The sequence below is a fragment of the Symphodus melops genome (genome assembly GCF_947650265.1).
Source record: "Symphodus melops genome assembly, chromosome: 11".
In the NCBI taxonomy this organism is placed as follows: domain Eukaryota; kingdom Metazoa; phylum Chordata; class Actinopteri; order Labriformes; family Labridae; genus Symphodus; species Symphodus melops.
Genome location: NC_136701.1, coordinates 23,118,250 through 23,142,652, shown reverse-complemented (window position 1 = coordinate 23,142,652; position 24,403 = coordinate 23,118,250). Strand labels below are relative to the sequence as shown.

Genomic DNA, 24,403 nt, shown 5'->3' with positions numbered 1-24,403 from the left:
GCTCTGCTGTAGGTCAGTCTGAACTCACAGTGCTCTACTAAATCTTAACAGAGTGGTTTTAAATGGTGTATCCTCACATTACAAGCCAAGTTTATGCATGTTTTATCTCCACTGCACATACAGCAGCCGGCACGTTGAGTCAGAGGAGGAAGCAAACCACACAGGGCCTCATTTAGACAGTAGTCTTACTGGGTCAGCTCATCCAATTAACACAAAAATAGGTTGGCTCGCTTGATCCTTTTTCTCACTAGCAATCCAGACACTTGGATTAATCTGTGGAGAATCTGACATCGTTCAGTCCACCCAGTACTTAAGAAGTGGGAAAAATCCCATTTGTGAAATTCAGACATTATAGAGGCCAACTATTATCAAGAAACAACGTCCAAGCGTGCCATGACAAAAAGGGTAACAACCATGTTTTATTATAAATCCAAAAATCACTTTTTTCTCCTCGAGCTCCCTGCTGTCGTGTTTGGCAAGAAACATGCAGACTGTTGGCCCTCCGCAGAATGAGAGAGACTGCCCTCAGACTGAACTGATGCAAAGTAACAAGCTAACTTCCCTCCATAGCAGGGCTTTACAGTGGAAATTCAAACCAGTTACCCCTGGTGTAAAGACATGCAGTTACCCAATAGTCCACTCATAACTGGCTGCAAAGGCCAATGAAATTCCACGTGGTCCCACATTAAAATGACATTGTTTACAGTAGGTGTTGATGACATTTGAATGAAACGGGGTGTGGCTGGGTGGACTGACAGGTGGGTGCGTCACAGTTTGACAGGAGGCTTAAAAAAGGCCTCAGTTTCACCCCTCCATCAAAAGTCAGATTGAGATAGCAAATCCAATATGGCGGGCACCATAGTTAGGCTTCATAACGTCTGTTCAGGGATCAAAGGGGAACGGCACAATTCTGCTGTGTGCATGGACTCTCTTCAGAGCTTTCACTGCTCCTTTTTCTTTGAATTTGTGAAATGTATTGCAATTACCCCAACACTGCTGTTACACTGTAAAAAAAAAAAAAAAAAAAAGTCATTTCGATTCCAGGTTGTGTGACTTTACCGCACTGCAGCAGGCACTTTGAAACATTTGTCAAGTAACTGACTGATGTTTTAACAGTTTCTCTCTTGAATATGCTTTTTCACAGGTACAGTCAATTACCTTTTTTCAAAGCTTAACTATACAAGTAAAAATGTGTAAAAACTGTTTCAACTCAAGAAATGGGAAAACTGTTTAAATGTTCCAAATATCAGTTGGCAGAGTTGAACTGTGAAGCCAAAGCAGAAGTGCAAAAAAACTGCAGTTCCTTGAGTTTCTGCCTGTGACTGGCTTCCATTGACACTTTGTTTTAAAATGCCCATTAATACAGCAGAAATAAAACACATTTACCACCTTGTTCAAAAAACTACTGAGGAATCACTGAGCAAGTGATTTATACGTCACCCATTTGGATTGCACTGATTTTAAGAGTTGTGCACTCGTTTGTTTCATAAGAACTCTTTGTGTGTTTACCAGGAGCCTTCAGGTCCAACCTCAGCCCCACCTCTTTCTCTTTTTCTAGATTGACTTTAAATTACTTTCACACAGCATTTCCGACATGGCGACCGCTCCTGTTGGGTTTTCAAACTCCTTAAGAAACTCAGTGGGTGACTACATCAATGTCGCTCAAATCAACACCCTTTTGACCTTAACGTTTGTTTTATACATTATTACTTTCCTCAATTTTCATCTTCTTAGACTGCCTGCACGCTGAGCTAATTGTTGAGAGGCCTGAATAAGATCCTAAAATGACCAACTCTGGCCCTTGAGCCACCTCTATTGTCCCTTTAGGTTGAGAAGATTAGGAGGTGAAAGAATTTATGTATCCTTTTTATTTGTATCTGGCTGTTAAGATAAAAGCATTGAAGATGGGGAAACCACAGACGTTATTTATCTTTAATATTTGATGTGTGAAGATAACATCGCTCCGTCTTTCTGGAGGGATAAAGACAGAAATGCTCCTGTGTGAGATATTTTGAAGCAGACCACCTCAGAAAATCAGCTATTGATGGGTGCTCTGGTAATAGCTCAGCATTGATCAGAGTAATCCGTATAGTCACAGATAATAGTTTTGGCTTTGCTTGCATGAGATCTTGGCTGAGTTGGGTTTTGTGATGGGTATAAATCACAGCCTGCTAACAAGCAGGCGTTACGATTAGTCATGATGATGAATGCAGCCTGAAAGGTGGTATTATACTTAGGAGAACCGACAAATCTTTAAAGTGTGTCTTTATTTCATGGAGAAGTGCACTTTAGAACGCAGCCTGACACTTGAACCAGATCAGGGTCTGATTATAATAACCTGCCTGCTGAATGCTGTTCATGTCAGCGCTGCTGAATAGACCACACAGTCTTTTAACTCATGAAGTCAGTGTTGTTTATGCTACATATTTGTCTCAAGGCTTTTTCGGTCATTGCAGATATAAAAGCTCTTAACGAGCTCAATGAAAACGATACTACACGATGTAAATAACTGCAGCCAGCCAATTGCATCGTTTCTGCAGAGAGTTCAGCCCTGTTTCCAGCTTATTTTTTATCCAATGTGCATATCAGCTCATGCATCATATGGGTAACATAGCATTGGCAGAATTGTGTTGTTTTTTTTTTTGCATAAATATAAGGAACAAATATTTGTGTCTGGCAAGTTGCAAAAATGTGGAGAATATTTTAAGAATATGGTTGCCTGCTGTCACATGTCTTTATTTTTATTCCAAAATGCAAACATTCCCTTAAATACAGTAAGAGTCAGCGTTAACATAAAATGTTCTTTCATTCACTCAAACAAACCTAGTTTTATGCAAAGCTAAATTGTAGGAGAGAGGTTCTGACAGTAGTCTATTCAACACTTGCACATTGTGAACTGCTTTGAAGATTGATGGGGACTTCTCAGCGGGGCCATCTGGGCCCCCTGACTGTCAAAACCTTTGACTTTAGCTGACAAGAGGCACTTGAATGGTTTCAACAGACTGTTTAATATCTGTAGGAGGGACAAGTTCACCTTCAAGAGCCACATCCTGCAGGAGGATCCGGCCCCTGACACAGGAGGCTTTTATTAATAAGCGGTATTCTTGGTACAGTGGCCACATTGTTAGCTCAGCTTATCAAACTCAAAATCTAAATCACCTCAGGAAACACAGTTCTCTTTTCATCATCCTTTTTGTCCTTTTCCACTGCAGGAATAAAAACACTCTTACAGTCAAAGTTATAGTCATGATGACAGGATCTGCTTTTTTAGACCGAGTTTTCTGCACTGCTCAGGAGGTCAAGCTTAATGCAAAGAGTGAAAAAAAGATTGTAGTCCACCCTGAGTAGCCCAGCAGATGTGCTGTCACATGACAACAAGAATGAAATCAACAAACGCCCCGATGAAGGTAACTCATACTTTCATAAGGAAGAAGAATAGAAGAAGCTTGTACAAATGATTGTGTCTGGGATATCAGATGTAATTGTTGTCAGGGGCTTTTATTGGAACTGGACAGGTCAGCATGGCACCTATTTTGAGAAGCTGACCTGAATACCTACATGAATGTAAAGCTAGGTACTACTGCAGACAGGATCCCTAAGAAACGTGCACCAACAAAAAGTCCTGTCGGTTAAAGTGTACGCTTTGGGTTTTTTTGTTTTTGTTTTTTTCACCACCTTACATCCTGTCCTAACAGCATGCAATGTGAGTGTAAGTGATAAAATCAGTTAAGTCTATTGTTTCATATTGGAGTCAGCGAGTGATACCCCGACACCCCAAGGATGCAACTCGTAGGACACAGTGTTGCCTTAATGTCAGACTGCCTTTATCTATACAATTGTGTTTTGAACTATACAACATCCATGTATTCATATTGCTGCTCTGTGCTGTTGTGTTGAAAGACCTTTATAAGTTTCGGTTCTGCAGCAGCTGTTAACAAATGACTTACGTTTTGTCTCCATTATGGCCTAATATTGATGTCCCAGTGTTTGAATTCACGTAACTTCTCAGCATTGCTAAAGCGCAAGGGGCACAGTGCGTCATCAACCAGCGGGCGCTTCACACACACACACACACACACACACACACACACACACACGCACGCTCAGCGTCACCAGCTCTGACATTACACGTTGCCACCATCTCCCACGATTCCCCCCTCTTTAACACCTCTGTTACTCAGAGGCGTAATGACATCGACCCACCATCCCACCTCCGTGCATTGCACATAGCAGACGTAACAGGGCTCTAAGTCGTCCGTCATCAAGTGGAATTATGTATGCACCAGAGGGCTGCAGTGGTGGGAAGGGTCGTCTCTTAATCAAAAGGTTGGAAGTTCAGCTCCCTGCTCCGGCAAGTCAAAGTGTCCTTGGGTAAAAAACCTGAAGTTGCCCTCAGGTGTGTGAATATAAATGAACAAGATGTGCTCTTTTAGACGGTCCAATCTTAAAATCCTGAACTATCCCTTTAATCTAAATGGGCTTCATGGTTAGGTAAAACTTTACAAAATGTGTTTATACGTTAGCATTTGAGCTAACTAACCACTTTGTCCATATAGTCTCCCAGAGCTGCTGTTTCGTCTGCAGACTCGTCTTCTTCTGATGATTAAACTTCTAATGTCCTTTTCTATTACAGTATGGATACTCAGAGATAACAGCTGTTCCCAGTTCGCTTGTGTATTCCAAGAAATCCAGTCTAATATTAGTGCAGCATTAATATCTTGTTATAGCGTCAGTCGGGCTCTCTGTGGTGCAGAGGTGATGAAATATAGAAGCAGCACATATAAAGGGTAAACCGTGTTAGCTCCCTACCTCCCTGGTAGACGCAGCCTGTGCAGATGGCAGCCTCTCTGTAACAGTTGTATGATAAGCGGAACACGTGTATTGACAGGTTATGTAAGAGACAGCGAGTGTCTGCCCAGAGAAAAAACAGACACGACCGCACAAACAGGAGAAACTGTGAAAAGTAATTTCCGTGCCCTCTATTACGTGTCGGGTGTTGTTTTTAATTAATTTGGCAAGAGAACAGTTTTTATAATGAAAATTATTCATTTGTGTTAATGACTATATCCTGTTGAACGCTCTGCATGCCCGGTCCTTTCTACCTCTTGTTATATCATAACTCTCTCCATTAACCTTATCCACATTCCTACAGTGCGCAGCTCCTTTCTTGTGTCACTGCAGAACCATAAGATTAATGCCGCCCTTTCAAAATGTTCCAGGACACTCCCTCACATCTTCAGTAAACAGCACAAACGTTTCTTCCACATCTGCCCCCCCTCCCACCCTTTTCTGCAGAGGATAGCACAGCATGCCACAATGCTAATACAACAACTATCGTTCTTTTGTGTTTGTTTTTTTATGAAACACATCATGGCGGCGAGAAGGAAGATGCATATATCCCCTGTTGGTGTGATGTGTGTCGCCCAGAGGCAAGAAAAGTTGTTGCTATATTTTGAAAGGCTGGAGTTCTACATGGCTCTTATTCATTATTGATGTGGGTTTTTTCATGCTACTCTCTACAGCATGTTTTCAGTAACATTTCTCATTTACTGCCCTGGTGGGAGGAATATGTTTTTTCTCTTTGGCAACATATTGTGTTTTTAAATGGTTAGAAAATCAAAGTAGCAGAGACTCCTTTAGCCACATCTTTTTGAACTTGTACAGGACAGATCAAACCGGTTTGCAGCACACGATTAAAAAGGCACCCTGCTGGAAGCTTGTTCTTGTCCGGGTATCCGCCCTGTTCATGTATTCTTATCAAACAACAGATTCAACTCAAAAGGCAGGGCAATCTGCTTTGGAAATAAAAACATTGTTACACAAGTCATTTGCCCCAGCTGCAATGACAATTTTCCAACTACAATTAGACTTTCAGTAAACCTGCAGCCAAACTGCTCAACGGTAGAAACAGTAATTGACGTACTGTAGGGGTTTGCAGTTTATTGGCTCGGGCTTCACGGACTGGCCTAATACCAAGACAAAGGCATGGGAGATTTACTGATAAACTGCTCTTTTTGAATGGGTGGATGGATGGGCAGATGGATGAATTGGTAGCTGTATGGATGAATGGATTGATGGATGGTTGGAGGGAAGGACTGATGGTTGGATGGATGGATGAATAGTTGGACGAATGGATATATCGGTGGCTTTATGGATGAATGGATTGAAAGATGGATGGATGGATTGACACATTAAAGTTTACATTTTACCTCAACACTGTTACTTACAGACCCAAAGTGGACACACATCCATAACTTTAACTCTATAACATTAACATTTTCTACTCAATATTTCTGTGATGAGTCAATTATGTGATTAACACATTTTTACAAGTGACAAGCATTGTTGACCTAAGATAACGAGATGTCAAGAGCTCGAGAGTTAAAGTTGATGAGCTCTTCATCAAAGGCACGGATGCATGTCGGGCCTCCGTATTACTGTGTTTCTATTTTATTCCTAATTTTAACAAATCCTAACGTACTGTTCACACATTGTTTTGTCAAGAAAATATAGAATAACACCAGCCTTATCTTTCCTTGTTCACAATTAAAGACACTTATTTACAATCACTGCAACATGTTCTCATCTCTGTTCTTTCTGTTTCTCTGTTGGTAAGAAGATAAACAATGACAACGCTGATGTTCATCTTTGAATTTCCCAGTGTTCATCATTGTATCATGTTTTGTGAGGACATTTTAGTTCAGTTCCCAGAAGACCTTCTATTTTGGTATATTCTGTGTATTCACCACAAACTTAAACGTATCATCATAGTGCCTTCCAGGTGTGTTTGTTGGCTCTTGATGTTTTTTTTTTTTTTTGTTGGAAGCTTTCAACCAAATAATATAAATGTCACAAACAAGCAGAAGGAAACATTCAGAGAGAAGCGAGTTTCATTTAAATGAATATTTCTGCCCTTGTAACGGATATTAACTTCTTCCTCTTTTCATTCTAGAGCCTTGATAGAAACATCGTGGTACGCAGCCACGCACGGGTCTCCTCTCTCACCTTGAAGAACGTCCAGTTCACATACGCCGGCCTCTATCTCTGCTCCGCCAGCAACTCCATCGGACAGGATGACCAGCTCATGTACCTGGAAGTCCGCTGTAAGTCATCCGCTATGCTCTGCACGTTCATCGTGCTTTTTAGAGCTTCAACACAGATCACCATCCTTAGGTTAATCATGAAACCAGAAGTAAATCAAGGCTTTATTCCTTTCAACATTTTACATTTCAAAAATGTTTTTCAATTCTGAGACGAGACCGAGACTTTCAAAAGTGGTCTCCAGGTCGGTCTTAAGACCAAGTACTACAACACCAGTTTATAAAAATCATCAAGAGACTAATGCATGGCAATAAGAATTTAATACAATTACAGTGAAATACATTTGGATGTAAAAAGTCAGATCATGACAATAAATACACACAGGAAACATTTGAAATTTAAAAAGACAATCAAATGTTAAGATTGAATTAATTTTATAGATTTTATTTTTATATTACATAATAAGATTCTTAAAATGACCATGTGTTAATAAAGTCAAAGATATTAAATATTCACCCTGATGATAATTCAATAAATACAAAAAATAAATCAAACAGTGAAATGTGACTCTAGCCTTTCTGATACCAACCAAAGTAAATAAAGAATAGCCATAAGTACGACTTAAAAGCCCGACTGACGACTGTGTTTAGACATCGTCACATTCTCGGGTTCTCACACGTCATCTGGAAGTGTTTTCCACACTCTCGGAGCATGCTATATATATTGAAACTTTCACAGCTTGACGAGAGGAAGGAAACCTTGTAAGAGAAGTACATGTGTCTTTTGTTGGCCTTGATGTGGAAGAGCTGCTGCAGCTGCTCCTCTGTGTTTAAGTGAAGTGTCATGAAGTCATCAAGTTTCTGTTTTTAAAGATTCCTGACTCTTCATGGATTGTTTCTTGTCAGTCTCGGATGCTCACGGTGTTCCAGGACACGTTCGGTGCCCAGGTGTTTTCTGGATGTTTCCATGTCTGCTCAGCTGGGTTTTCCTCTGTTTTTGGAAAAACTGTTTTTGACAGCATCATGAAAACTTCTCTGAGCTTCCGTCATTAGCTGTTGATCTCACCTGCAGGCAGAGAAATCAATACAGCCAGTGAACAACAGAAGGACTAAGACAGTATATTCTCCAGTCAAGGAAAGCTTGAGGCTCGTTTCCTCTGAAGCTGATGTTGATGCGCAAAATCCAGTTTGTTGAGGGTCTGCATGAAGCTGGCTGCAAGAGACGTGTAAATCACATTCACAGCACATTCAAAAGAGCCTGTTATGACAGCAGAAAAATCATTCAAGTCTGATCAGTTATTGTCATCATGGGCCCTCACTAAACCTCTGTTCAGATTTCCTTATTTAACGCATACGTGTTGATTTTATGAATGATACGTGTTTTAGTGGGCAGCTGACATGACTGACAGGCAGGCAAAGTGTAACGGTTTCTCAAGAGGTTTAAAACCCGCCTCAGCTCCAGCTCAGCATGTTGTTAGGTTGACTGAAAGTTAGCTTGAGACAGGATTTCCAGCATGGCGGCTGCTGCTGCTGCTGAGCCTCCAGCGCCCCCTGCAGGAACAGACGGGTGACGTCACTAAGTCTTCGTCTGTTAATGTTTCCAGTCCAGGCAATTCTGCTCGCAGAACGTAGGGTCGGGTCTCGTGTGAAGAAGCTCACACTCTGACTCAACCATCAGTAGCTCTTAACTTTCATGTTTTCACAAAGGCAACACCAGTGAAAGTCTTCAATCACTGCTGAAATATTCTGTTGAAGTTAACAAGGTAACTTTTATGAGTTCACGTTACAAGCAACCGAGTAGTGCCGAAGGCAATCCCAATCCGGGGTGACATGACGCCTCATGAAGTGACTGTGTCACGCAAGAGTTAGCGAGCATGTCGGTGTCATCATAAACGTACAGATGTGTCGTCTGTCGTAGGAAATGTGCTTCTGCTGTGAATATCATACACTTTTCTTCCCTTCTGAATCTTCAAACACTGTTCCACCAGTCTAACTCTTTAAACGGCTCCAGGGAGTGTTACCATAACTCCACTTTGTCATTTGTAAGATGCAACCCACTTTTAGTCGTTGTTGCATAAATGACAGACGCAGTCAAACCAAAGTATGCTTGAACTCATCTCTTGCAACAGGCAGCTTTTCAGAAGCTGCACAAAGCTCTCTTCTTTATGAATATGTTAAGATCATTCATAGTGCAAGAAAAGCATCCATATGTCTTTTAGGTTAAACATTTACTTTACAGCTACTTCTGTAGTTTATAGAATTTATGTTTTTTTAAAATGTTTACAGAAATCCTGCTGAGGAGAGTAAGTCTTAAATCTGAGGACGAGCAATCTGAGAGCTTGTGGCGACCCGAGGAATGTGTGTGAGGACACAGTGTATAAGCTGTCACCTCTGCTTCTGGGGATAAATGGTGGGCGAGGGAGCAGAGTTTGCTGGGTCAGTGGTAGCACTGCGATCAGTTTCCATGGAAACAAAAAGGTCTCAGTTCTGACATAGCCTCAGGGTACAGTGGCTTTTGAGGCTCAGAATGACTCAGTAATTACTGAGCTCTTTGATTATCCTTCCTCTGGACTAAAATGCTTTTTGCCAAAAGTCTTTTATTGACTTTTATATACAGAGTGTATTAGAGAATGTCAGGAGCCTTAATTATACTTTTGGCACTTGCATGATTGCGATGCTTTGTTAGCGTACATGTTATTTCCAATACTGGATATTTTCAGCAGCTCTGCAAAGTGGCTTCAGTCCAACAGTATTAGGACAAAGGTGTTTTTGATATGCTTTAATAAAACCAAATACTTACATTAATAAAGGCAGAAAGGCACAAAACCGATAAACGGTATCTTCTTACAGCAGAGTTCCAGGCTCAGTAATTGGTGTTTTTTCCCAATATGTTATCTTATTTTAAAGCACCTTGATCTCATTTTGAAATCCATTGAATATTACCGGTAAGAACAGATAAACATGCCAATGAACGTCTAATTGGATTAGTATGCCCTGCTCTCAATACAGCAGCAGTTAGCACAGATATAATCACGATGTCGCGTTGATAGAGTCTTTTGAAGGGCTGCGGTTTGCTCGAGTAATCAGCGAGTAATCAGGTAGCTGATTCACTGTTGCCAAGCAATTATTGATAAGAAAAGGTGCTTTGTCTTGAGCATGGTTCTCACTCTCTGTCCTCTCCATCATCGCTCGCCCACTCGCACAATAAGGACCTTATCTTGGCGTGGAGCTTCCTATCTGCGGCACAGCGTGATCCCATTAGCAGGGCTGAGTGTGTCTCCGCTTGGTGTGTGAAGGACTGACGGGAAAGTGTTAATTCTGCTTGAGCTCGGTGTTGTCAGCAGACTGATGATGTCTGATGGAAGCTCTGTTTGAGCTGCAGGCAGTGTCGCTTCTGCTGGACTCCTCGATGTCCATCAGGGCACGCCGCGAGAAACGGCTGCTTTTGATCCTGGTGTCACATTTCAGTCACAAAATCTATTTATGAAGGTTAAAGCTGCAGATTAAAGTTGCTTCGTTGTATCATCTTAGCCTAAATAAATAGTCTCTTAAAATAAGGAAAAATTAGCTTTATGGGTAGTTATCAATATTTCAGGACTTCAAATCCCTGGATAACTGATTTTAGATTTTTGTATTAATATTGTCTCCTCTTTCTGCTTGTTTTTTTTTTACCATTTTCTAGAAACTGGAGATAAAAGAGTGGCTATAACCATAGTTGTTTGCACTAATGTGCAGATATGTGTTTTTGTAAAACTCAATAAAAACACTTCTTGTCTGAGTTTAGCTGTTTGTTTCTGGGATGGCATCTGGTCAATGGGTTCTGCCTCTTTGCTTTTTAAGACAAATAAATGTGTACATAAAATCAATTCCTGCTCAAAAGGAGAGGCCCTTGATCATTATCTACAATAGGAATGTTAAAAAACGGCACTGACCTTTCCTCAGTGTGTGCATGTGTTTTAACAGTTTTGGTTTCACAAATTAAACGATAAAATATCAACGATGAAAAATCAGACTGTAGAAAAAAAAAAAGGGACGTAGTGTCGTGGAAGTCACCCGTTGGTTTCTGAAGTGAAGTTTTGAAGCTCAATGATAGCGGATGTTAAATTGGAAAATGCTGTCTCAACCTAACTTTTGATCAACTTTGCAACGGGCAAACAGTTGGAGCTGAGGCGGGTCATAAACCAACATGTCCGTCAGGTCAGCCACGTCCAAACCAGGTGTTTAACATGTTTATTTGTTATCATACAGTGTAGATGTGACCTATTCTGGGGCTTCTGCAGTCAGCCTCAAGTGGACACTTGAGAAATTGCCGTTTTTTTCTTTTTAAATTGGAGGTGGATGCTTGTGAAATAAGTGGGAAAAAAAACAAACATAAAAAACATACATTCTAGGAATGACTTAATTATTACATTCCTATGGAAACAATAATGATATTTAACCTTAGCCCTTGTTCTGTAATTAATCCAGTTACATTCCTCATGTGGTGTATGTATTTTACCAGCAGCAAAAACATTCCTATTTTTTTTAATTTGTTTTAAACATCAATAATCTCACCTCGACCAGGGCAGGGGGGGCTGCAAAAATCAAACAGTCAGGTCACAGCTCTGCAGGAAGTCAATGAGGCCCAAAAGCAGAACTGATAGAAGGAGTGAGAGTCTAATCAGAGCTGCAGGCGATGGAGCATCGACTCGGCCTCGTCCATCAATCCCCGCGGCTGCACTCTGTGCAGTTTTTTTAAGGATGCAGGGTCAGAAGCAAAGCCCCGGCAGTGTCAGGGGCCACGGCATTTCACAGCACTCTGCAATCGAAGCATACTTCAGCACATCCAGAAGCACTAATCAGAGATATGAGCCACTTACAATAGAAGAAAAGAAAGCAGGAACAGTAGGCTCCAGTTATAGCCTCTCACTTTTTAATGATGATGCCCAGAGATAAAAGCTCAGGGTGAAGAGCTCTGACCGTGAGCTTTCAGCTCCGTCACCGTGTCCTTACATTTTACGAATAAAAGCACCAGTCACAGCGGTGTGTGTGTTTGTGACATTCGTCTCCACTTTATTTAAAATGTGTCAAACGAAAATGCAGCCAGAAGTGTTTCACTTGTAAACAGAGAGACAGAAATAACCTTTTTGCCTCTATCTCATCCTGTGGAGCCATAAAGTGGGGTGCAGGTTTCTTGTCTTTGTCAAAAGTTTCCTTAAGTACTGACACACCTTAGAGTCGCTTCGTTGATGCCCCGAGTAGGCGCAGCTTCACAGCACCAAGACCACAAAATAAAATATTAAGACAATAAAATGTTACAAATCAATTTTTAAAAAATCTCTTCAAAGTAAAATTACATGTTTACACAAAATTACACAAGCGGCCCGGGTTTGAATCCGACCTGTGGCTCCTTTTAACAGACGTTATTGCCTCTCTCTCTTTCGCTGCTGTCTGACTCCATCCACTGTGGAATTTTTTAAAAAAAGGCACAAAAATCCCCCAATAAAGTGCAATAAAGGATTTTAACTACCACCAAATAAAAACAAATAGTTTAAAGCCTAAACAGAGAATGTATGGATTAAAAAGTGAGACAGTCAAAGCACTAACACCACACCTAACGTTTGTTTACCAGCTGTCCTCGGGAATGTCTTTTTAAATGCATTTTTCTGATGACACAGATGTCATGAGACGATTTCCTGTCAGTACAGAGAATATGAGCTTCAGGGGAACAGGGACATATTGCAGACCCACAATGCCTTGCTCCTTTAGTAGAAGAGTGGTCGTTCCAGGCTGACGGATGCCAGACAGTGTTTATAATGTAGAGCTGTGATTGGTTTCATCAACAGAAAATCGGCTCCTTCCTCCTTCTGTCACCCTCAGGAATGGATTCAAGAGAAAGCAGGGCATTAATGAAATGTGCTTTTCACATTGATGGGTTATTGTCCGTCAAGATTTTACTGCATCACACACACACACACACACACACACACACACACACACACACACACACACACGTTTGTGACCTGAAGCTACAATTCCTCCATGTTCGGCAAAATTATTCATGTTGTGCGCATCGAGGCACGTAGCTCCTTTGCCAGCACCTCCAGAAACTTGGACAGTTTTCAAACAGAGCAGAGTGGTGTTTATTTTATGCACAACCTACTTTACTTAAAGCACATGTTTTCAGTCAACACTGAATCTAAGCAAGCCTCGTGGAAGTCGAGCTGAGTTTTTCTTGAGGCATTTATAATCCTAAATGTGCCTTCAGAACATCTCTGATTCAAAGCAGTGAAATTAAAGAAAATGTGAAAATCTAACTTCTTTTAACACCAGGCTCATTATTGTCCAATAAATGAAGACTATCACATTTGAAGGTGGTTAAGGAAGTTAACCGTTTCAAATATAGATTCCAATGTTGCGATCTTGTTTAACCCCTCGTGTGTTCCTGCAGATGCTCCAAAGATCATGGGTTCAGTGGCGTGGTACACGTGGGAGGGGAACCCGACCAACATCAGCTGTGAGGTGGAGGCTCACCCCGGAGCCTCGGTGGTTTGGTTCAGAGACGGCATCCCGCTGCCCCAAGCCAACGTCACCAATGTGAAGATCTACAACACGCCGACTGCCAGCTACCTGGAGGTCTGCTGCGACACACGATGCAACACCCGTTATTGTTTGTGTACAAATCAAGAAGTTTCAACAAAGGCCCGACCAATGTGGGATTTTTGGGGACAATACAGATATATCTGCCAATATCTTTCTTCGATCTATCCTGAGTTTCCCAAATGTAGTTATCAAACAGTCATTAAAGGATTGTTTTTTATTGTTGAACAAAAGAAAAAAAAAGTTTTTTTCAGCCAGAATAACAACATAGAATTATAACACAAAAAGCAAATTAAAAACAAAAAGTTTCAAAAATTTGAAACTGTTATATTAGCCCATATCTGAGAGAAATTTAGCCGATACCGATGTCACATGATGTGCAAATACTGACCGACTAAGTGACTCTCCTGAGCAGTGAATATCTGACAGAAGTTCAGTAGCCACTCTGAATCAATCTTCATAATAGCAGCTGTTTAGTACAGAGTGTTGAAAGACTTTGAATGAAAGACGTCCTGGCATGTGCTTCGACAGTTCTCATGAAGAATCACTCGTAATCACCGATGAAGAAACTCAGTCATTAATAATGAAGTGATAATGATGAACATATTCATGTTGTTGTTTAACATTTCTGACCCTCAGGTTAGCCCTTCTCAGAATGACTTTGGCAGCTACAACTGCACCGCGGCCAACACGATGGGCACCGAGTCCAAGGAGTTCCTTCTGATCCAAGCAGGTGTGTCCACAAATCAACTTTTTCATTTGTTTAAATCTTTCCTGCATTGAGGCTTTTTTTTATACGACTCTACGAAGGCGATAAAATTCAAGCCGCTCAGCTTTGATGGCTCGTGGCCGCCGGTCTTCCCCTCGCTCACATTAGACAGATGTAGTTTGCACACTGGGATTGAATGGCTTCTATGCGTGCGGCGATGCTAAAGGAAAAGTGGTCTGTTCATTTTTATTTTACCCGAGCTGAAGATGGAACCACCCTCACAGAAATACAAGTTCAGAGGTCAAATAAACCTCCAGTGTGGGGACATAAAGAGCTGAGCTATAAAAACCGGGACCCATTAGAAGTGAGAGATAACTTTGGTCGGTTAATTCTAAAAGCTATCAGAAGTCGTTGAAGAGAACGCTGATATATGCAATATGCATATTTAACGGCCTCATAATTTCCTTGACACATTAAACATAGTGGTTGCACAGTTAAGTCGCTGTATTGCCGCATGCACAGAGACATTTATGTTGTGTTTATGTTTGGGATGTCCAGCAGGTAGAAGGTAAATAGAGAATAGAGCTGGACCTTGCAGACGATCGTTAGCCCCCCCCACCCCCCCCCCCCCCCCTGCACAGCTCCGACTCAGGTAATGAGCCAAACTTGAAACCGCAGTGGGACCGTCCTTAAGCTCCGGGTTTTTTCCTCGGCATTCGGTTAGTGCTTGCTTCATTTGGTATGCAAATTGTTTAGGATCCATTAGAGAGAGTGGGTCACACAGGACCTTGTCTAAATACAGTGTAGTTGAATTAATTATGCTAAAAACCCACTGTGTAATATACTGCAGGCTATTGAAGGTGTTGTCTCTGTTTTTTCCCCCCGTTTGCTGAATGACTTATCAGTATGCCTGGAGTGACTCCTGCCAACCTCAGTTAGAATAAAAGAGCAGAGAAGAGAAAAAAAAACGCTTCAAAGACGTGTTCACACTTTATTTTCCACATCGATGTTTCAAACGGCATGTTGCATGAGGCTAAGAGCTTCTCTAAACAAAGTCATTTGATTTTCAAGGGTAGTGGAGCTCTCGTTGCTTCACGCACTCGTGTGACATTATGCAGAAGTGATTAAGGAGATGTAACATTACAGGCCGAGAAGATGCGTTAGTGCTGTTTCTGTTTAGTAAACGCGAGGTAGCTCGCTCAAGGATATGAGTAAATCAAAACGTACATACATCGACTGTTAATAAGCATTGAAAACATGAAGAGTTTCTTTGTCATTGATAACATTGAGCAGCGGTTTCAATACCTGGATTCAAGCTCAACTGAATGTGCCATCAGTGACAGCATGACTGATTGATTAATTGATTGTTTTCTTTAGTCAGGTGTCCTGCAGACCATGTGTCAAGGGATACGGTTGCAATGACTCAACAATTCATAAAAAGACAACAAACATACATTAAGCTGTGTCTATAGATTGTTTCCATGAACCATGCATGAAGCAGATTAACGCACACATACTGTACAAAGATGATGTAGCAGTCAAAGCCACGAGAGAAAAGAAATGTCTTCAGACCGCTTTGAAAAACACATTTTATTATGATGGTCTTTGGTCTTGGTGTGATGTCTTGTTAGCTTGTTTTGAACATTCTGCTGTTTCTGCAGGCTTTGTTGGTCAAATCTGCAAAAAAAAAAAGGAAAAAAAATTGTTCATAATCATCCAAATAGAACAAAGTACATCCCTCATCTCATTCTTAATCTTATTTAACTCACAGAAGAAAACAACCCACCCCCCCACCCCCGTCCGTCATAGTTCTACCTTCTCTTCTCTGAAGCTGATGTTTGAGTGAGTTGTTTTGCACTAGATCACCTTTTCTTGTCTGAAAGTGAAAGTTTCAGCTTCACAGAGAGACGTGAGGACAAAAAGTCAGGAGGGAGAACGATTTTATTTCACCCTCTATTAACCGTGAATCTAGTGCATCTGTGTCTGCGAAGCTTGAGACCAGAATGGAAAGGATGAACGTAACACCCAGCTGGTTTGATGGTGATCATAATAAGTCAACCTGGAAATATAAATAACAGGATGTGAATGTTTGCTGAAGACTCCTTAATTGACTCGAGTTTAATTTCTGTCCCATCTTCATGACTCAGAGTGAAACTCAGGCCTGTCACTTCAGACTCATTCAGGCATGTTCAACAGATGTTCAGTCATTTGGTGACCAAATGTTTGTGGGCATTAGAGGCACACCAGCTCGACGGAGGAGTACATTATCAGTGGGTGATAAGTGTTTGGTATCAATCTCCAGTCCCGTTCAAAGTCATATTAAGATTAGCAGTAAAAAAAAAAAAATGAACGTAGCTGTGTATGAATAAGAACACAGGTGAGGTGATGCTTTCCCTGTGATGACAGTCATCGACGTATTGTGGAATGATTGAAGCTACAGTGTGGCACTGCAAGCAGCATCCCGTGGTTCAGAGCTTGTGATAGCAGCGTGAGGGCTGCTCCCTTTTCACAAATAACTGCAATGAAAAGCTCAAGAACAGGATGAAATGAGAGATGTTATGAATGCAGACTCACGGGGAAACGTAACACAGTTACTACATGAAAGTGTCACTGCTGACGGTTTTATGCAAAGTAAGGCGGGTTACACGCTACGAGGTGACCTGGACGAGTTTGGGCCCCATTTTCACCCTCTGACAACACCAAGCACAGCTCTGATTTGAAATGGAAAGATGAGTTTGTCAGGTGTGCGGTGTGTAGCGATCTGCTTGAGAAAAGCAGCAACGTAAAAATCAGAAAAAATGTTCAGTATTTATGATCTTGTTGTTTTCGGAAGGAACCCAGTGGTCACACATTCTGACGAGCTGACCTTTCTGACCGTACTCTTTTACAGAGGTGCCATCAGCCCCCGGGATTCACATGGTGGAGCCCTTCTCCAGCACAGCAGTGGTGCATGTCAGGGAGCCCGAGTCGTTGGGTGGAGTGCCCATTATCAAGTACAAAGTGGAGTGGCGTTTGCCCGGCAGGGAGTGGACGAGCAAGGAACACGATGCCGACGAAGGTGAGTAATGCCAAGCGTTTTACTCATTGCCTCTGCTTGACTCTCAGAAACGTGTCTGAGCAGTCTTTACAAGGTGAGCAGATTTACAGGCATCATTAAAAAAGAAACCTCAATCCAGGCTTTTTGATAGCATTTGATTTTGTCTTTGGAAGCCCGTCAAAAACTCGATGTAAACCAATGTTAAATTAGTCTTTAAGCTCCAAAAAACACGAAACTCCACTTTTCCGGTGTGGCATTTGAAATCGTGTTTCTGTCTCGGACTGGAAGGACTCCGGATTTTAAATCAAGACCAGTCAAGATCACCACTTTTCACCACCATTAGCTATTTTTCTATTTTCCATATTCCTGTCTGTCTGTCTGTCTGTCTGTCTGTCTGTCTGTCTGTCTGTCTGTCTGTCTGTCTGTCTGTCTGTCTGTCTGTCTGTCTGTCTGTCTGTCTGTCTGTCTGTCTGTCTTCTCTGATGCATCACCTGCACCAGCTCCACCTTCATCCGTCTTTAGCTCTTTAAATCCTGAGCTCTAGCTGACATCAGAAGTCCTCTTGAAGAAGGGGCTTCTACGCTGACTCTATGTCTGTTGACAAATAACATCCATAAATCGGTTTAAAAGTCATGTAAAGTGCTAATTAAAAACTCTGACTTTCCATCTTTATCCTAACATTCATACTTTTAAAGTATTAAGGTAATCCTCTTACTTTTACGTTGACAGTGTGAAGAGAAACAGAGGAGAGACGGTTCATGCTGCAGCTTGCACAGAATATATTTGAATAATGTAACTTGTGCAAAAGCGGAACAAACTTCTGCTGTAACATTAGCAACTTGGCAAAAAGAGGTTATCTTCTTCTATCTACCCAAAGCACCATGGGAACTGTAGTGCAGAGACATCTGTCTCAAATGTAGATCAGTTGAGTAAAGACAATACAACCGCAAGAGTACATTTTAGTACTGAGAGACAACCTTATTATCGTGGATCTCATACGAGTCGAAGCCTGGCGCTCTAAAATGCATCCACTTAAAATACAATGAAAAGTTTGGGACGGACCAACAAAAAGCAAATCCTTATTTTTACAGTTCTGTTGTTGTTATGTAAGGCTCTATCTCTTTAGAGCACATCCACTAAATGAAGCAAATACAGACTCAAACTTCAGACAATCCGCCAGTCAGCAACAACAGCTAATCCAAACTGATGTCAGGAGGAGAGGTGGAACACAGTGTATCCTAAATGACAGCTCAGACACTGACAGGCTCCAGATAATATCCCCGTCCCACTGAGGGTTTGTGGCTGGTACAGATCTGGATGCTTCTCGCCTGTCTGCAGCATGGGACGTATCAGTCAGCGGCTGACAGCCCCCGCTGTCAGCTCAAGGCCCAAGAGCCGCCTGTCGACAAGCGTCTACAGGAAACAAAACACATGCACCCACGCACCAACAGCGACTGTGACCAAAAGCAGCAACCACACCAGCTCATCCACATGGGTCAGGTTTGAGGCTCTTCAAGCACATTTGGAACATCGAATTGTAAAAATCCGGGATGTCAAAGAGCCGCGACACGCCAGTGTAAGGTCGCAGATAAAAAATGATCAAGTGGAGGAAACACTTTCAAGAAAACCTTATTGAGTTTCAAGTGTGTTGAAGAACACGGTGAACCAGGGCTGCCATCACATGTCTGAAAGCAGTACTGCCACATATAGACAGCACCCCCACCGCTGGGGCTCCATATAGAGACGTCGACATCTTCACCGTGCACAGTCGGGAATTTACAGGTCGAAATGAGACATGCACATGCTTTTACTTCATCACTTAAGTCTATGAAGACTTTTATATTGGATGTTGAATGTGTCAAATATCTATAAAGTCTTAATGCCTATAATGTCTGAACTAAACTAAACTAATCAGAAGAGCCCAGCTTCTTTTATAAGGCAGACAAACAAAAAATATTTCTTCCTTTCTGTTGCATAATGCCAGCAGACTTATTATCCTCAGTGTCAACGTGAGGTAATGAACTAGCCTATTTTATTCTTAGTTTCAGTCACATTTGAGTCCAGTTTGAGACTATAAAATGTCATGACATTTAGTCGTTTCTTTTAATCTTCTAAAACAATTCAGTCCGATACAAATATCAGCAGAAGGGAAAAAAAAAAGAAGGTTGAGGCGAGTTCTGCAGCGGGTCAAAACCTTTAGAGGAATCAGGAGCTCTTCAAGAACCCGGGACAGAAGTCCTAAATAGTCGAATGTGCTGATAACAAACAAAGATGGCCGTCTAAACTGAAGGTCGGAGGCACTCTGATGCAGTACAACAATCTTTTAATGTTCTACACGTTTCAACTCCACGGCGTCTTCAACAGGAAATCAATGACAGGTTGGAATGTGACTGTCACTTCTGTCACACCTCTCCTCCCTCCTGCTTGTGTTTTGACTGACAGGCGGACAGATTAGATGCACACTGGGTGGAAAATGTTTCAGATTTACAGACTTTAAAGGTCCGGCAGCGCACGACGAACACGTTAGTCCCATCCAACCTCGTGAACGAAGAAACAAAACGTACGTCATCTGAGATCGATTTTTAACTCCTCATCGTCTCGTCTTCATCGTGGACAGTCATCGACAAACACTTTTTGTCCTTTTTTCCATCAGTATAAAGAGCACCAAACACAACAATGTGTGGCAGTCAGTCCCCAGCTGTTCACTTTTTTTTATTGTTTGATGGCTAAATAATTCACTAAAAACAGACTGTAGTTAAGTAAACATTCAGCAGTGGTAAAATAAATATTCTGTTTCTGTGAGACGAAACCAAGAGGGTGTATGAGAGATGGACTTACAAATGAACGACTTGCTGTGCTCATGCTAATAAGGCAACATGGCACCTGTTGAAATGTTTTTAATATTTCACAGGCCACATTTGAGTTTACTCGCAGGGAGCAACACGCTTTACTTGGAATAATCGTTGTCGGTTTGTTCTTTTCATGTCGTCTGTTGACAGAAACAAAACATTTCTATCTGCTTCATTTTTTTTGTTTCTCAGCTGTCAGCTGTTAAAATCCAGAATCTGTAGAAACATTAGGCACAATTTTTCCGCCCATCCATTATCCATACCGCTTTTCCCTTTCGAGGTTACGAGGGGCTGGAGCTGATCTCAGCTGTCATTGGGCGAGAGTCGTGGGACTGATCGCCTGTCAATCTCAGAGCTGACACAGAAAGAGGCGACCGCCACACTTACACCTTACGGCAATTTTAGGGTGTATTCACACCAGAAAAGTCCTTTAGTCCGCTTTCTTTGGTTCGGACCAAGTACAATGTTTATTTTTTGGTTGGGTGCGGTCTGTTTTCACATTGCACTTTTCGCAAGAGCCCCGAAATTCACTTGTGCAAAGATCGTTCACTCATTGGATAAAAAAGTTTAGGGCAGGGTAAAGCCTTAATCATAAGATAACAGTAAACAATCATGGAGAACTTGCGTGCTGCACTCGCTGTCCTGATATTGAACATTTTAGCAACAATTTCATCCACGGGTACGAAAATATTTATTTGTGTAAAAAATGTAGATCTATGTGTGGGCAATCAACCGGTGTTATGATAAATGTGGCCGAGGTTATAAATGAAGTATGTGGCGCAGGGGGAAAGGAAGGGGGATCAGACTGCCATGAAAACTCTGCTGCAGCTGCTGTTCTGTTCATAGTCTGTGTGATTTAAAAGTATTGGATAATAAAAGAACAGAGCGATGAAACACCAGTGAATTTGTCTGAAAGATAGACTAAAAATTACCTCTGCGTATTATATCAAAGACGTAGGCAATAGAAACAAATAAGAACACTGTGCTGCTAACCAAACAATTATTTCCCTTAATGCGCGAGGCTACGGGAGCCTGTTATGTCCAAAAAGCCGTACGATTTTTAGAGCTGGGTCGGACTGACGTCTGGTTGCTTTCACACCTCAAACGAACCAGGGTACCGGACCAGGGTTCGTTTGGAAGCGAACCGAGACCACCTCTTTGGCTGGGTCTCGGTCCGGCTGTTTGGTGCGCACCTGAGTTCGATGGTTTGTATTCACACCTACTCAAAAGGTCCGCACCGGGGTTTTAGTTCGTTTCAAGCAAACCAAACAAGTTAGGTGTGAATACACCCTAAGAGTCATCAATTAACCTAACGAGCGTGTCTCTGAACTGTAAGAGGAGGAAAACCTCACATGGGTGGAGAGAACATGCAGACCCCACGCAGAGAGGCTCCTGTGCCGAGGGGAGCCTCCTCACTGTGAGCAAACGGCACTAACCACTGCACTGCCATGCAGCCCACATGTCCCCGGTTGTCAGCTCAAGGCCCAAGAGCCGCCTGCCTACAAGCGTCTACAGCAAACAAAACACATGCACCCACGCAATAATCATACCAGCTCATCCACATCACTTAGATTTGAGCCTCTTCTGCATTTCTTAAAGCACATTTGTAACATTGAATTGTAAAAATCCGGGATGTCAAAGAGCTCCATAAAAACATTAGGCACAATATGTCCACCCATCCATTATCTACACCGCTTTTCCTGTTCAGGCTCGCGGACCACAATTTGTCATGCAGCCCACAACATGTACAATATATACACATAAGATCCAGATACACATAGAGTCATGGTTTGTGTGTGAACAGTTGAGCTGAGTTAAGTTTTCAATGCACATTTTTGTACACCTGATAAGTTTTGGTCCCGCCCACTGATCTGTGATAGGTCTGTAGCTTCAGTGGGTCCCAGCTCCCCTGCTAAACACAACAGGGAGGGCTGGATGCAAGACCATTCAATAAAAACACAAGTGTCCTCCTGATACAAGGCTTCATGCAAATGGGTGAAGTACCCCTTAATTTTTTTTTTCTCATGTAGACACCAGGAAGAATACATGAATACAAGGCTTGAGGCTACAGCTAATAAAACCAGATAAAGAAATGAAAACACAAGACATAATGTGTAAAATGTTCCCACTAATTTAGATTAAAAAAATAAAGCTGCTATATGTGTTTTTATTACATTAGGATCCTTACTGTGCTGTCGTTCTTAGTATTCCTCTGTTACATGAGCGTGTCCTTCACAGTGAAAGATAAGAACGGAGAGAAAGTGCTGCTTGATATGAAAAGTGAATAGCAGGAGAACATCCTCGGTTGCCTTGGTGTCTATGAAGTGCCCAAGGTTTTCCTCTCAGCAGCAGCGCTCACACAGGGACCGTCTCCATTGACACAAAGTTGTTTCATTATGTCCTCTGTGGAGGCCTTTTTGAGAGTTGTTGTAAACTCTCTTCAGGATTTAATTTTTAAAATGTCATTTTTCCCTGCTGCAAGCACAACAAATCAAACTCCCTGCAACTAAATCGTGTTTGGGTGGTGCAAAGACATCTCAGAGATTTTGAGCAAATAACCTATTAAAAGTTATAAATAGGCCCCCGCACTGTTGGGCTTTAATGATTTACGTTTGTTCTTTAGAGTGAGTGTGCCTTAATACAAAGATTGATTTTTCACACACTTCACACAGTCGTTGATGCTGCAGCAAGTTTGCACCTTGCTAACACAATGATTAAAAACAGTCAGTGGAACTTGTGGCGATTGTTATGATTTGTGGCGATAACCTTTTGGAGAAGCCGAGGAAAGCAGCGTGCGGTAATCAGCGCTAAATTACTCCGGGCCGGCTGGAAATCTCATCTGAACATGAACGGTTTCAGCAGTGGCATCATTTTTACTGATGATGTTGCCACTAAGAGCCGCGATGTGGATTGATTTGGCCCTTGTGTGTTGGAGCTGCGTTTCCCCATGCAGTCGCTCATGCATGGTTAGTTTTGGAAGTTCTCCTCATTGAGATATTAATGTGAAACCCATTCAGAGTTTTTCTTTGAGTCACGGAGATGGAAAAAAAATATTCTTCAGCTCTTTTGCACCGGGGCCAAAATTTGTTCTGAGCCATGAAATTACACGTCTTTGTACTATACCCGGTGAGATATGCAGTCAAATGGTCTTTGTAGCTAAAGTGAGGAAAACACAGGCACGTATGTGTGTGTGTGTGTGTGAATCCTCATTGAAATCTCAGTGGTGCCAAATGGAAGTAACAGTGCCTGTCAAATAAAATGACATTTTATCATCTTTACCTGTCCAGCAGAACGATGGAACAAAAAGTTCAATCTTTGAGTTGCTTTCTACATTTAATGGTGTTGCTTTAAAAATGGCGGGGGAATCGTTGTTTTCACCATTTGAAGTTTGCAGCTGCAGGCTCATCCATCAGCTCTCTCTCCTTATTTCATGTGACACTTTCTGTGTTCGCACCTCGCTTTAATTAGAACGTGCCCTTTTCTACCCGGTTGCTCTTTAAGTAGTGTTACCGCTTTTTTTTTTTTTTTTTGCTGTGCTGACTGAAAATCCTGCATGTGCTAATTAATCGTAAGTTCTTTTGGTGATTAAAAACCATGCATAATCCAGCAAGCAGTGTATGTTAGTGTTTTCCTGTACGGTGAAAATAAGAGGGTACAGAAGAGCTGACGATGTTGAGCAGACACTTAAAACACATAAAAGCCACCCTGTGATGTAAAGGCAACCGTTTGAATGATGGTTGTTTGTTCAATAAGGAAGCAGGAAGGTTGTAACCAAGACGTGTGAGTCACGTTGACGTCGTGGTTGTGATGCAACAGACTTTGTTTTCTTTCTTACTCTTGATAGAAATTGAGTTTTTGACAAAGGTCTCTTTGTCTTCTTTGATTCCACATAAACATGAATTTAAGAAAAAGAAGAGAAAAGCTTTGATTTAATTCCACACAAAATCTTTAAAGCCACAACCACACACGAGAAAACACAAAGACCAACCAAAAGAAAACTATGTTAAATCTATAACAGCCCACACAGAAGGTCGTGGTTTGAAATGTTTCTTTGAGTTTGCCGTCTACCTTTTGACCTCGTCGCTCCTCACAGTTTCTTTTAAATGCAGACATTTGAGGAGTGATGATATCTTTGACCCCCTCCATGGTTGGAGCTTGCTGGTGGATGCTTCGCAGTGATTGAAATAAG

General features: G+C 41.7%; 1 protein-coding gene across 5 annotated transcripts in view; it reads left to right on the top strand.

Annotated features, from left to right (window-relative positions):
- Window positions 1-24,403, top strand: part of ncam1a (neural cell adhesion molecule 1a) — a 261,066-nt gene that overhangs the window by 195,122 nt on the left and 41,541 nt on the right. For all 5 annotated transcript variants that reach the window (XM_079356703.1, XM_079356704.1, XM_079356705.1 and 2 more), the window contains exons 9-12: window positions 6,953-7,103; window positions 13,471-13,655; window positions 14,259-14,352; window positions 17,219-17,386. In XM_079356703.1, coding sequence (XP_079212829.1) covers window positions 6,953-7,103; window positions 13,471-13,655; window positions 14,259-14,352; window positions 17,219-17,386 — 598 coding nt within the window. The remainder of the gene's footprint in view (window positions 1-6,952; window positions 7,104-13,470; window positions 13,656-14,258; window positions 14,353-17,218; window positions 17,387-24,403) is intronic.